The 15,760-nt window shown below is 36.5% G+C and overlaps 1 protein-coding gene and 1 pseudogene across 1 annotated transcript in view; one reads left to right on the forward strand and one right to left on the reverse strand.

Moving 5' to 3' along the window:
- Sema3e (semaphorin 3E) overlaps window positions 1-15,760 on the reverse strand; it is a 234,502-nt gene that overhangs the window by 75,995 nt on the left and 142,747 nt on the right. The window contains exons 3-4 of the mRNA XM_052173130.1: window positions 12,888-12,947; window positions 9,004-9,123 (exon numbers count right to left, since the gene is read on the reverse strand). Of these exons, the coding sequence (XP_052029090.1) occupies window positions 9,004-9,123; window positions 12,888-12,947 (180 nt within the window). The remainder of the gene's footprint in view (window positions 1-9,003; window positions 9,124-12,887; window positions 12,948-15,760) is intronic.
- On the forward strand, window positions 7,808-8,102 carry LOC127678291 (dynein light chain roadblock-type 1-like; annotated as a pseudogene).

A 15,760-nucleotide genomic window follows, 5' to 3' on the forward strand; every position in this document is an offset into this window, starting at 1 on the left:
CAAAATACAGGCTCCAGGCGCAGAGAGGAGGTTTCATACTGGCTGCCTCACACAGAGAATACGCAAAGTGGGGACTGCCTCCCCAGTAACAAGATAATCATTCTCAGGCAAAAACCTAGCAGGGGAACCCCTGTTTTCCTTTCCCCTAGAAAGGAAATTTAACCATTTTTCCACTGATGAGACTTATAGCAGCTGAAGGTGTCAAGGAGCAACCTCTTTTTTTTTTTTTAAGACATTTTAACACAACTTTGGGGATTGTAAAGATCACAGAAATAACAGGCTCTAAGTGTCAGCCATGGTCTAATTACTTTTTAATGTAGAATGTCTTGAGATTTTATATACAAGCAGCAAATGAACCAAGGTAGTAAGTGACTTACATCCCAATAAAGAAGATGTATAACCTCTCTTAAATAATTACTGTTTACATCTTCTAGTTGAACGTTATAACCAATATACCTCCATATGATGATATTTGTAAAGGCCAACAGGAAGGAAAAGGGTCTTTCTTTTACAGTACTAATCTTCTGGCATTTATTTATTGTTGAATTGTTTTTTATTTATTTATTTTTCATTGTACATGAGTATACAGTAGTTGTCTCCAGGCACACCAGAAGAGGGCATCAAAACAGATTACAGATGTTTGTGAGCTACCATGTGGGTGATGGGAATTGAACTCAGGACCTCTGGAAGAGCAGACAGGGCTCTTAACCACTGAGCCATCTTTGCAGTCCCAAATGATCATTATTCTTATAGCTCTTAATAGACGTTACATTTTCTAATCAAGGTTATACATAGAATTACAGATACCTCCTACACTGGAGAGCAAAAATTTCATAGACTAAACTCAAAATAAAATATGAATTTAAAATAATACCCATTTACCTTTCTATCACTTATTTCAAAGAGGTAAGAAAGTGTGAACACTACGTACACTTACATAAGCCAATCCCATATGCTCTCTAAAATCAACAAAATATTTTCATTTTATAGACACAATCAACATATAATTGCTACAGTTTTATGTAAGTTACAACTTGTATATTTCTGTTAAACAAAGAATAGCTTAATATCTAAAAATTGTATAAAATTATAAATGTTGTTAAAAGCAAGTACATATTTTCATAGAAGTATTTTATTCATATAGTTTGTGGCTGCAATAATTTAAAGTTATTCCTAATTACATGTCTTTATTTTTAAGCTATTACTAAAATATTTATCTCAACATAGAAAACTAAATAGGTCTAACAGAAATATGTCAAAAGTATTAATTTGAACTCTTGTTTTATGGGTTGAAAAGAGATAGTAATAAAGATAATACCCAAACATTAACAAATAAATAATAAACAAAAATAGCAAGAGATAATAAAATTTTCTAAGTCAAGATGGGCATATTTCTTTGTACAATGCAAAGAATATTAAGTTTATGATTATACTAACTTTAGTTGTTTAAAATAAAATACTTGTTTTAGTCAAATCAACTTTTGAAAACTTAAAAAGCATTGTAAAATGTTATCAATATTGCAGTGGGATTTTAGTGTGAACTGTTAACAGGAAAAGATTAATATGTTAAAAAACAAACATTAATAAAACACGAGTGAGACAAGCATATCCAGATAAAAATGTCATCCTGCCAGCCAGGATGCTGCATGTTTGTGATTCTAGACCTCAGGAGCCTGTAATAAGAGGGTTATAAGTTCGAGACCAACCTGGGGTACATATCAAGACCCTGTATGAAAGCAAATAAACAAGCAAACAACAAAATATGTATTTATAATACATATTTTTACAATATTTTAGATATAGATTCTTTCAGGCTTCATTAAAATAGAATTTCCAAAGATAGAAGTGCAAGATAATATCTAAAACATAGGAATAGTTATGGAAAGTATATACAAGTAGAAAAGGAAACAATTTACAGGCTCTAAAATTCTCATGCACTCTGGAAAAAATGTCACAAGTACTGTCTCTAACATATTTCCCAATACATCTGTACTCTTCTGGGGGCAGACATACAGTCCTGGTGACTGCAATGCCAGTAACATACAAACTTAAATAATTGAGCTGCTGTTCTCTGCAGGAGGAGAAGCTTATCAAAATCACATGCTGAAATTCCTAAAGTTCATTTTTAATTTTCCTTGGTGCAAAATACATTTGCATGACTAATTTAGTCTGCATATTTAAAAAGATATAAATATGCTTTACATAAAGTTACACTGAAAAAATACTCTATACTTATAAAACATGACAGCAGTCTACATTTAAAATTATATGGTATTTAGGACAATTGGAATTTCCCATATTTGGGTATACATATTCTGGCGGTGGCCAATATAGTAACCCCATAATCCTCATAAAACCTGTAAGGAAAAATGCAACTTCCCATGTAAAAAACAAAGAGCAGCCCTGAATAGAGTTCAAAAGACTGTCTTCTCTTCAATCCTTCATCATGTGTCTTTTCCCCAGAAACTTTAAAACCATCTGGGTTAATCAATCCCTGTCTTTGTCCATAGAAGATGAAAAGAACAGGTGCAAGATGGGAACACGGCCAATGTCAGGCAGGACTTCCACTCCCAGGTAAGGATTCCCTGGGAAATTCCCTTTCCTTGTGTGTGGTGGATGGATCAGCCTTTGAAATGGCTGAGAATACCAACCTGGATTGCTATTACTTCCTGTTGCAGAGGTGATGGGAAATTTAGTTCACTGAACAATTTTTATTACATGACTTCCTCTGACTGGCCCTAGAGAAGTGTGCCCCCGCGCTATAATAAAGCCTGCTCACAAAGGAACAGTTATGACCTCTCTCAGATGAGGCCAGCTATCAAAAACATGAAGACATCAGTCTTAGAAATCCAAGTCATACTAGTATCAACCAAAATATAACCAAAGGCTCCAGAACACCACCATCTCAACCTAGCAGACCTGAGCAGAGGAACCAGCCAAAAAGCACCTGGTATCCTACCCCATGAAAACTATGCAATAAATACATGTAGTTTGGCAAGTAACTACAGTTTTAACAGTTTCTTATTTAAAATAAAGTTCGTGACGATAGGAATATACTAACACCGTGTCTAATGCCTGTGAAATCCAGCAGAGATCTTTGGATTCTCCTGGAACTAGAAGTACAGATAGCTGTTAATTACAATCTGTAATTGAACCTAGGACCTCCAGAAGAACAGCCATTGATCATAACCACTAAGCTATCTCTGCAGTCCCAAGTAATCTCAACATTTATATTTTTTGTACTTCTTGTACTTATATGTTGTGTTAAATAAAAGTTAAAATTAAAATAAACAAAACAAAGAAATAGATACAACTTATCCAAGAGCTGCCTGGCCTCGGTCTTCTGGTCTAGAAGGCCGGTGTTCGCATGCGCACTACAGTGAGATGCCCTCCCTCTCACACACCTCTAAGTGGCTCCTTGCCTTGTGTGCCTGGCAACCCTGGGGGGGGGCTTTACACAGTGCAGATCCTCCATCATTCCCTACACCTCACTCTTCTCATAATCTGCCAGACTTCCTATTCCCTCCTTACTTTTCTTTGCGGATTTTCATCCTCCATCGCCTTCCAAACTCTGGGGAACCCAGGCTTTACTTTTAGCTGTTTTCTCAAATTTTCCCAGGCAAGGAATCATACCTGAAGATTGTGTATGCACATAAACACAATTACACACTTATATACAAATTTAAATGTGCACAATCCAACATTCAAAGTAGTGAGGAATGAATGATGATGAACTATACCTCCTGCTTGAGTCTCAATCCTGAAAAATATTCCTTAGTTTACAACACTCAAGTTTACAAGACGTATTGATTGAATATTCTCTGGTATTTGTTTCTGACACAATTGCTGCTTCTCAACCTTCCTTACATCTAAGATGACAGCTTTACACTCTGATTTGGGAAAAGAGTTAAGTTCTCTATCTAGTACACTAATAAAAGTACTTTCTGTACTTCTATACCTGCCCATACCTTTCCCTTAACTTTTATTGCCTGGCAAGTCTTCCCACCATTAAGCAGACATTAGTTTTCTGTTTATTTTATCATTATTTCAGCCACAATTGGCTTCCTGTAATCAAAACTGCTCTCCCTGCATACTGATTGGTGATTTTGGCCAACCGATTTAATCATGATCTTCATTTCTCCTATATGAGTATGAATTTATACCAACCTAAATTATGCCACATCTCTTCTCACTCTGTTTCCATGGATATACATGAAACAGTCTGCAAGTGAGAGATGAAATAAAACTGAAGTTGGATAGTAGAGATTCATGGACTACCATCATCCCCTTCCTAGATAATTCAATAATTAAATCTGTATTGATGAATCCATTTTGGCCAAGATTCAATTTTTGATATGACTGTAAATGAGAATGAGAAGGAAAAAAACCTAAGAAATTCAGACAGAGCATTCGTGATGACCTCAAAGGAATGCACCATTTGCATAGTTGAGCGTTGCTATGCTAAAGGCTGCATTTCTCCTTGGTGAACAAGAAACACAACTGGAACTGCTTTTAATTCTCATTCTCATTTATCTTCATCATCTAAAGAGAAATTACTGTATACAGTTTCTTGGCCATAACAGCAATGCTGGTAAACGCCATGTGATCACTCAGGATGCTTATGATGGGCTGCTCAAATACCTCTGAGCCCTTCATCTTTTCCTGCTTGGATTAATGCAAATTAAAGACAGGTCAGCACAGTACTCTGCTCAAAATTCCACCTTCTTGATTCTGACTTCAGAAAACTTTCAAGTGCCACCATATGCCATGGAGGTCACCCCTCAGGCTTACCCACCATTATTTCTCCGTATATAACCTAGTCAAATATTTTCAACCTCATCCCATAATGACTCTCTGTGAGCCTTTCAATTTCATTTCATTGACTATGGTAACTGTTAACTTAGCATTTTACTCAAATAGTGCTCCAAACTCCCAGTGGTGCTTTGGGAATAGATCTCTCACGGCTTATTATCATGGCGCTACAAATTCCTTTTATGACATGGAGAGTTTTCATATTGGACTATATGACATCAAACATTTAGTGTTCTGGATATTAAGCTTAATTACATATGCTTCTATTTTGTGAATACAACAGATTTTTGTATGGGAATAACTTTTCCACCATGATTAAAGTAAGGAAAAAAATCTTTAACAAAAACTATTTGGCCTTATCTGGCATCAATGGGAGGAGAGGTCCTTGGTCCTGTGAAGGCTTGCTACCCCTGTGTAGAAGGATGCCAGGGTGATGGGGTGAGAATGGGTGGGAACACCCTCATAGAAGCAGGGGGAGGGGAGGGGATAGGGGATTTCTAGAGGAGAAACCAGTAAAGGGGATAACATTTAAAGTGTAAATAAAACATACAATAAAAAATAAAATAAAAAAGATTTTCTACTTTGTATGTGATATGTACAAAATAACCTATAACCACGAAAAAAAAAAAACCTATTTGAATGCACTGGAGATTGTTGAAGAGCAAAGACTTCAACTTTTTCTTTTGTGACACCACCTAGTTCCTGTAGAGGGTAGTGGTGAGTACCAGTGTGGAAGACTTACTGAGAAATCACCAGCAAAGGCAATTGGAAAATGAAGACAGTATCTAAAACCTGAGGTTGTGTCCTATAATTCCCACACACTGTGCATAAATTGCATTCCAAATCATTTGATATGTGAGTTATACATATGAGCAGACCCTAGCCATTACTGGGCAGTGAAAAACATTGACAGCTATAACTTTAAGTTCAGCTATGCCAGGAATTGACAATTCTGATCATTATAGTCAAGCAGCAAAGAGGAGCAGTGGCGTGATGACTGTCAGAGAGGCTCCTCCAGTGATCAGAATGTATTTTTCCCATTTGTTAAGACAGCAAAGAAAGGCAAGTGCTCAGTTGAAGGGACATGGTAGATTGTCTGTGCTCTTCAAGAACAAAAATAACCTTGCATGAGATGACTTTTCGTCACACAAGCCTGATCAGTGGATTTCCATTCCCAGAATACTCATAATGATGGAAGGAGAGAGATGGATCGAATAAAAGTTAAGTGAGTTAGTGATGGTTGAGATGGCAAGCATATATGCACACAAACTGACGCCTCTACAGGAAAGCGACAAGACACAGACTGGAGCAGAACTGTTATTCAAAGAAACATTTTGTGAAACCTAAACATAGGTGAGACATAAACCTCATGTCTTGGTATCCTAGGAACCTTTGCTATTCGTTTGTCACAGATATCTCCCTTTCAGATGACTTGCTGAAAAGCAAAGATGGATACTATTTTGAAAACAACCAAACAAAAAAGAGCCATTGATAACAAGTAAACCTCAATGTGAATGAAGTAATGCTTACACTAAGAAAATAGTCACTGCTAAATGGAACATATAACACTCGTCTTTCTCCCAGTGTCAAGAATCTTTGCTGGAGATAAAGTATAGGAGCCAGAGGCTGGGAATGACTGCCAAAAAAATAGATTCCTTAGGACACATGAGGGCTGCGACACATGACACATGGTAGATGTGACAGCATGCAAACACACAGGCCAGACCATGTCCCAGCATGAAGAGGATATGTGGGCACATAATCCAATCCCTAACTGTGGAGCTATCTGATGGGAAAGGGAGAGTCCAATTTCTCGGACACACATATCCAAGACATTTTGGGCAACGCGACTGGTCTTCATTGATTGTTATTGTTCTTGTTGTTTGCTTCTTCTTCTTGTTATTGTTGTTGTTAGTTTAGGACACAAAGTTGGGTTTATAAGGATAAGGAAGAGTTGGAGGGGTGAGTATGATCAAAGTGTGTTGTATAAAATTCTCAAAGAACTGATTATAATCAAAAGAAAAAATAGATATACTAAAACATCTTAAAAATATTGAAAGGATTAATAAAACAGACCTCACTGAGAATCCTCTGCTCAGAGAAAGTTAAGGATCAATGAATGTGCCTTAAATAAATGCAACAGAGATCACATGAATAGCAGATATACAATGAAAATATATATGAATGTGTCCCCATGTAAGCATATTGTATCATTTATGCTGTGCAATCATGTAATGTGGCCTTGCACAAGTCTGCTTTCTATATCTCTGCCTAAAGTTCTCCAATTTCATCCCTGTGTCTGTTCTCTAAGATATGTCAAGCAGTGCATTGAGATGTGTTTGTGTATGATACTTATATTTGATTTACAACTATTTAGTTACACCTACAGCACACCAATCTGGTGCAGTCTCTGGAGGAAGCTATTAAGTGCCTTGATGTTACTAATTGTATTCGTACCTATTAATACCTATTGCATTAAGTAGTAAAAGTCCTATCTGAAAGAAGCATTATTATAAATGAATATGAATGGCATTTTTTATATTATGGTTGTGAGATATGAATTACAGTCACCACTGTATTTTATAAGTAGGATGTATTAAATGCCTTATTAAATGCCTTTTTAAATTCCTTAATATATATTATATTCCTTAATATATATATAATATATATTATATATGTATATGTATATATATATACATATATATGTATATATATATAATGTGCCATGATAACATTATAAAATATATTCAATTATGCCTTCTTGGATAAATGAAAGGCAGCAATTCGTGAAATAAGAGTATTATTTTGCATACCGCTAAATGAAATCATGATGAAACATGCTACAAAGTATGAGCAGAGTAAAACAGAGCTCACCCAGCTCACAGGAACCAGGTATGCCTCCTTGTTGGCAGACAGTATATTGTTAAAAGTAGCAGTGGGGTCAGGAGGGTGGGGAACTGGGCAGAGTGTTGGCAGTTCAGAGCTGCTGGATCTGTCCAAGATGGCAGAGGTGGAGGAAACACTCAAGAGGCTTCAGCGCCAGAAAGGAGTGCAGGGCATCATTGTGGTGAACACAGGAGGCATTCCCATCAAGAGCACAATGGCAATCCCACCACTACACAGCATGCCAACCTCATGCACAACTTCATCTTGAAGGCACAGAGCATGGGGCAGGAGATTGACTCCCAGAATGAACTAAACTTCCTTCAAATTTGCTCTAAGAAAATGAAATTATGGTGACAGCAGATAAAGACTATTTCCTGATTGTGATTCAGAGTACACATGAATAATCCACTGTCTTGGCTTCCTGTGTCATTCCTTAATTTAATGTCCCCCAAGAGAAATAGTGTTTAATCGTGTCAGTGGGCACATGGTGGTTGCCTGAGAGCCCACGTAGACCATGCCATTGATCAAGGGTAGCTCGGCCCATCCACCAAGGAGTGCCTCTGATGGTCCAGTCCGTCCCTGGGAAAGCTCAGTTCTCATCTAGCTTTCTTCTAACCTTCAGTTCACTTAGTCCCCCTTGGAAAGCTGTTTTTGTTTTTTATACTAAAATTTACTTCAAACCCTCTTTTAAAAATGATATTTGCAGTCATTGCTAATATATATATATATATATATATATATATATATAAAAAATATACCCTAATGTGGGTATGTTTGGGGATAAGATGCATGGCTTTCTCACTATTACTTTGAAATTTTTCCTTCTCCTGTGTTTCTCACCTCCCCTGGCTGGAAAGAACATAATTATAAAATCAAAAAGCTTTATGTGTCATTGTGAAGTACAGTGTGCAACATTTTATTAATATAGACTGTCTCTTTGTTTATGTTTATCTCTTTCTGAATCTGTCTGTATACATACACATGTGTACATACACACACATGTCACACAAATATATACTCTATTTTGGTGAATTCATTAGTAAAATATATGTAAGAGCATGGCAGAAAACACATGTTGATGTTGCAAAATCTGTTTCAAGCAGAGGAGTTAAACAGATGAAATAGTTGAATATTGCACAAACAAATTCACAGCAGGCTAATTAGCTCACAGGTTGAGAGCTGACAGGGATTTTAAAGATACCAAGAGATCAGTCCTCTGTCTCAAGTACATTAAATAGATACAACTCAGTGGTTATCTTTCACATGGGAAATAGCACAGCCTTTCTTTTAGAGGCTATTTCTTACCTCTGAATGGTGCCCGACTCTGATGAAGGCACAGTGTGGATCAAAGGCTCCGGTAGCACAGGTCAGAAGGTGTGTCCTGTTGTAGTGATGCAAAACCCGGACATAATTGGCACACTCATTCTAAAGAGGATTCAAAAGGGGACACACAGGGTTAGAAGGAAACAAATGTTTAACCTGTCTTTGATCTTTGCTTTCCCTCAATTCTAGAATGTGAGTCTGAATTGGGAGGGAAAGGAAGGAACAGAATAAAGAAGATGACCTGGGAAAAGGAAGCTAGAGTGAGTCACACTTTAATGTGCATTGATATGTGACATGATGTTTATGCTTTTTATAATACTGTAGACCATTTCATTATATTCTATCACATTGAGGAAAGTTTAAAAAAACAAGGATCACAAATGCATTAAAAATGATTCAATTATACTGATTTGCATCCAATTTGTTCACCATGTAATTAAAGTATTCCCAGTGCTGACATTTTAAAAGAACAATATAAACAGTGAACCAGAATAAAATTAGAAAGTCAGTAATTAGGAGGAAAAAAGCATTATTATTAAGAAAATATATGATGTAGACATAAGGGCACTACAGAATTTTTTTAGTAGTTTTATGGTTTTTAACTGGCAGAAGTAATTCTGTTTTTTAACCGGCAGAAGTAATTCTGATGAAGATTGCACCACGACACCCAAATGCCCTAATCCCTAGAGTGAGCATTAGCACAGGAAGTCTAGCATTTATTTCTTAAACTAGAAAACTACACCCTCAGGTATAGGAGTTTCCATTTGGCACTACAGAGTTTTCATAGGCAAAATAGTAAGTACTGTTAGCTTCAAAATGATAAATTTACATACAATGTAATTTCAGGAAGAAATTTTTTTTTAATATATAAAACCAACCACTAGAAATAGCATTTGATGGTAACATTACTCTGAGGATCTTGTTGCTACAAAATGCTATAGTCCAAGGGTCAACCATCTTGGTACATAAAGATATGGACTCTGTGCCAACTCTTGATTGTCCTCAGGTCTCCAGCAATAGAAGGAAAGAAGCCATAGGAGATGGGTCAACTGTGGGTGGGCTGCATCTCTTGAGCTCTGTTTACAAGAGAAGAGTACAGGCCATGTTCCAGCGAGTCCTAGTTGCACACTAGTTTTACATTCAAGTTTACAGAGAACAACATTTAACTCATTCACTGTTGAGCTCACCTACAACCAAACATCAGCTCTGACAGACAGGCCTTGCCTCACACTGTTTCCCCAACCACTTTTCAATAATTCTTTTTCTATTTGCATTGCAAAGACTTTGAAAACTGAGAAAATTTGCCAGAATTGCACTGAGTTTGTAATAATTAATGGTAGCCCTATTTATAATTGCCAGAAGTTGGAAAGAACCCATGTATCCAACAGAAGAGTGGATGCAAAAAATGTGGTACATATACATAATGGAGTACTATTCAGCCATTAGAAACAATGAATTCATGAAATTCTTAGGCAAATGGATGCAGCTGGAGAACATCATACTAAGTGAGGTAACCCAGACTCAAAAGATGAATCAAGGTATGCACTCACTAATAAGTGGATATTAACCTAGAAAACTGGAATACACAAAACATAATCCACACATCAAATGAGGTACAAGAAGAACGGTGGAGTGGCCCCTTGTTATGGAAAGACTCAGTGAAGCAGTATAGAGCAAAATCAGAACAGGGAAGTGGGAAGGGTTGGATGGGAAAACAGGGGGAGGGAAGGAGACTGATGGGACTTTCGGGGAGTGGGGGTCCAGAAAAGGGGAAATCATTTGAAATGTAAATAAATATATCAATAAATTAAAAAAAATAAATAAAAAGAGAAAAACTTGAAAAAAAACAAACAAAAAACAAAAAAAAATAATGTATCCATTGAACAAAATGATGGACTTCTTCTATATAAGACTTTAAAAATTGTAGGAGAATCTGACTGTGTAGACATGGTGAAAACGCTCTGTCCTCATAGTGCTGGAAGCACTGGCTTTTCTCTGTTGACATTGTGCCTCTGCCAAGTTCATCTTTTCTTGCCCACTTGTGCCTCTTGCAAGTGCTTCTCTTCCCAGATAACCAATGTCTGCTGTTTTGCCACACAGCAGCTTTGTATATCATTTATTTTACTTGGGGATATTATAATACAATTATATCATTTGTTCATTCCCATTCCTCCCTCCAAACTCTCCCATTTATCCTTCCTTGCTCTCTTTTAAATTTATCATCTCTCTTTCCATTAATTGATGTTACACACACACACACACACACACACACACACACACTTAAATTTATTTATCAAGCTCCTCTATGTTTCAACCTGCATTCACACAACCTTATCTCCTTTATACACATCAAACACACACACAAAATTAAATTATTTCAAACCCAAATTAGACAGATTAATTTTTGAAAACAACCTATTATCAAATTAGACATTACAATTTCATCAAAACTTATTATAAAAGTAATACTACTCCCTTTAGTCCTAAAGATTCTCTTGAAATAAATGTACACAACAGTGATAAAATGAACACATCAAGATTTCTTTAAATCTCCCTTATAAGCTCACTGGGATGGAAAAGCCAGTAGATACACTTTGCTGTACATGGCCGACAGGACACTAAGGCACTTGGTAACAGTGGGAACTGCATTACTGAGTACTTTGTCCAGGGCACACAGATATAGCTATTCAACTTCTCATATACCTAACATTTTGCTTAGCATGTGACCCCATACAATTAATAGCATCTGACCATATAGACAAGGTAAAAGACTTTTGACCTCACATGGCCAGAAGCATCTGCTTTTTCCTTTATTGACACTGTCCTTAGAAAGAACCTTTTAGACCACATTTTGGCTCAGTTGAGCATAGACTGACATGGGCTGAGAGGATGTTCAATTCTCAGCATCATAGTGTGGACTATAGAGGCTTGAGTATTGACTCACTGCTTGGCTATACTCCAGTCGCAACAGAGAACTGGGAGTTACTAACAATGTGTCAGTCGTTTACATATTTTAGCTTAACAGGAACAAAGATAAATTTGCTTTCAAGGAAATACCTATGGCCTCTCTCCAAGGCATGTATTCCCTAAGGGATGGCCACTCCTTACATGTGAAAGCCTCTCTGCCATGTCTGAGAGAATCTGAAGAGCGTTGAGACCAGCACTTCTCATTCCTGGGCCTCATGGACTCTGAATTGAAATGGGACAGACTTTGCTTCTAACCCCAGAAGCGTTGTAAAATGAGCCAAGCATCTTTCCTACTTACCCTCTCGCACTTTGTGTTTCATTTTCTTCCTGCATTTCTAATTACTTAATCAAAGTGAAGCAAAATCTCCTGAACAGTGTGACTCCTTTTATTCCCCTCAAACAAAAATCAAACCTCCTAGAATTACTGTTTTCTCCTAAATTATCAGAAGAAAAACATTTATGTAAGGAATTTATAAAACCAAGCTTATTAAAATATGATAAATTAACAGCTCAATTAGGGGTTGGAGAGATGGCTCAGCTGTTATAAATTCGAGATAATCCCATAATCTCTTTGGGCCTTAGGGAGCACTATGGGTGGTACATACGGACATGCATGTAAGCAAAACACACACACACACACACACACACACACACACACACACACTAAACAAATGAATTTTAAAAATGCATGTTCCAGTCAGGAAGGCACCCTATGTTCCTCCAACTCTACATTGGCATTAGTTTTATAGAATAATGTATTGATTGTACATTATAATGTAATGTCCCTTTATGGACAAAATTGTATGTATGTCTTTAAAAAGAAAGGAAAACTTTAGTGATTGGGTTCTTTCAAGGCAACCAAGAATAGATTTGTTTAATGTACAGTGAACAGTACTTACAGCATCTTTCCCTTTCATTATACATTCTTCTACTTTTACTGGTGTGCTGGGCCAGTATATCTGAAATTGAAGATAATGTATCATTAGGGCAACAGGACTTAAACACAAAACTCATTAAATTTTTTTTCATTTTCTTCTACAAGTCAACTCATTCTCATTTTGTTTGACTTTCTGAAAAGATAAATAAAACCTTATTTTCTTCAGATAATTGTCTAGGTGATGAAGAAACTTAGCTATTCATGCTAAATCTTTATAGCAAGCCTTAATCGTTCTGGCACTTCATTTCTGTCTTCAGCCTCCATAGCCAGTCACACTAGAACAGCAGTGCACAACCTGTGGATTGCAACCCCTTCAGAGGTCAAATATCAGATATCATGTGTATCAGATATTTACATTATGATTCATAAAAGTAGTAATAATTCAGTTATGAAGTAGAAACAAAATAAATTTATGGTTGTGGGTAACCACACCGTGAAGAACAGCATTGCTCACAGAATTAGGAAGGTTGAGAACCACTGGTCTAGAACCTCCTTGTCTCTCTCTATATTTCACCCACTGGAACCTCTGCCATCAATTGTGTTGGTGAATCAGACTACTTCTGGTGCCAATACAAACATCCCCTTGTGTTTCTGAAGTCTTGTTTGCATTTTTACCACCAAGCACAGAAATCAGAATGTTCTGGACGCTCAGTAATGTTTGTGCTACAGGCGAGTATGAAAGAATGGATGGCTCTTAAACACATCACTGAGTCATAACAAGTCAGACACCACAGCTTCACATGGCTATACAGCGAGTTTGTGGTCAGCCATGGACAGGAGCCCCTGTCTCAGCATGACCTTACAAAGCAAAACTGTTTAACCCTTCTGGCTTCCACATGAATTTGAAGAAATTGTCATGATATCTCAAGTTTGTTGGTTTCTTTCTTAAAGAGAAAGAATATTAAAAAAAAAACTAAACTAAACTAAACAAAGAGAAAAACCAAACACTTCTTACTCTTTGCTAATGGTATCTAGCACTTTGCTGAGAAAAAAGGAAACAAAAGGAAAACAAACAAAGAAATGAACAAAAACAAAAACAAAAACAAAACAAATAGTTTTTCATAAGTTCTATGATAATATTATTAAAAGAAAAGGTGTCCCTTATCATTATCTTTTCCCAGCCTCCTCTTTTCTTTTTTTTCTTTTTTTCTTTTTTTTTTTTTTTTTTTTTTTGGCATGGACTATAGAAATGATTTACAAGAGGCTACACGTTGCATTGATAATTAGAATTTATTTTTCCTTTTGCATTATAAATGTGTACACAGAGGTCTTAGTTTGTAACACTACTTAAGTTATTGTCCATTATCACCAGGTGCCTAAAAGTCATCCCTTCCCCAACTTTTAGTTACTCATTCTTCCTTTCTATTCTGGCCATCTGACTTACCATGCAGGAGGCCATTGTTGTAACTTGTTACTGGAGCCATTTTTCATGCTTGCATATATTCTTATAAAGTACTTACCATTGTAATTGTGCTCATACTTCTAATTGATGTAATCACATCTCTACCTCCTATTTGTCTTAACTAACTTTGTGTGAGTTAAGGAAGTATTATGGTGCCTACTATGTCTCCTTGAGATTTCTCATGGTTCCTGTCTGGGTTCTGAGTCAAATTTGTCTGCAAAAGCATTTTGATTATCAAGCTGAACATTAGATATCTCCTTTGATTTAACACTTGGTCAAAATCAAGAATGAGAAGTCCTGTTTAACTACCAAGTTTGCTGATGCTTCTAAAAAAATGAAAAGGCAGCCTATACAGGGTAAGCCTTGCGTAGTAAAGCCAGGGGTAAGACGCTTTGCACTCACTCGTGTCTCAGTAGAGCCGGTGCCCATAGAAACATTGCTGCCTCGCTTTCTTTCACCAATCACCAAACTGCTAAGCAGTTTAGGTTTTGAGGTCTGATGCTTGTATTTGAATCCCATCTATGTTTAAGATTTAAGGATTCTTTTGAAAACTGGTGTACCATAAAAAGAGATTCTATTCCAGAAGTGGATGGGGGCTCATCATGTCTGCCACACAGGATACAGCCTGATCCAGGCTTGAGGTAGGAGTCATATTGAGAATTTACAAAACAGTGGCAATGGTGTGTGTGTGTGTGTGAGAGAGAGAGAGACAGACAGAGAGAGAGACAGAGAGAGAGAGAGAGACAGAGACAGAGACAGACAGACAGACAGACAGACAGACAGACAAAGTTTATTATCTTCTGAGCGAGTACTCTGTGCTTTGAATTTTGGCTGGTCCTCGAAATTTTCCAAGAGTTTCTTGCAGACAATTACTCAGTATCGGATTTTATTTGTACCTTTCACAGTTCATCATATAAACCTTACATGAAAGACTCCCGTTTTTTTTGTTTGTTTGTTTTTTGTTTTGTAGTAGTAGTAGTAGTAGTTGGCGGTGGTATACAAGAAGACAAGACAAAGAACAATGTAACTCAGAGGAGAAAATCATCTTGGAAAATAAAATCTAACAAACAAAAACCATAAAGCATATGTGTAAAATCTTATCGTTGCTGTTCCGGGTTTTCACATCAGTGGATCACATGCAATGAATCAAGACATAATATAAAAGCATTGATGGTATGGATACTAGAAATGAATCTCCAGTATTTATGATCTTTATCCAATCTAGTGTTCATTTATATATTCTTAAAAATTCCCTAAGAAATATTCTCCAATGATTTATAAAACTTATTCTACCAAGTTGATTACTATGACATTACTATGGATTCAGAATTTCTTCAAATTTATGTGTTAAAATATGTATAAATATACTTCATATACATATAAGCATATGTACATGTATACATCTTAAACAAGGTAAAAACTCATTTCTGTAT

This window comes from Apodemus sylvaticus, chromosome 2 (assembly GCF_947179515.1).
Source record: "Apodemus sylvaticus chromosome 2, mApoSyl1.1, whole genome shotgun sequence".
In the NCBI taxonomy this organism is placed as follows: Eukaryota; Metazoa; Chordata; class Mammalia; order Rodentia; family Muridae; genus Apodemus; species Apodemus sylvaticus.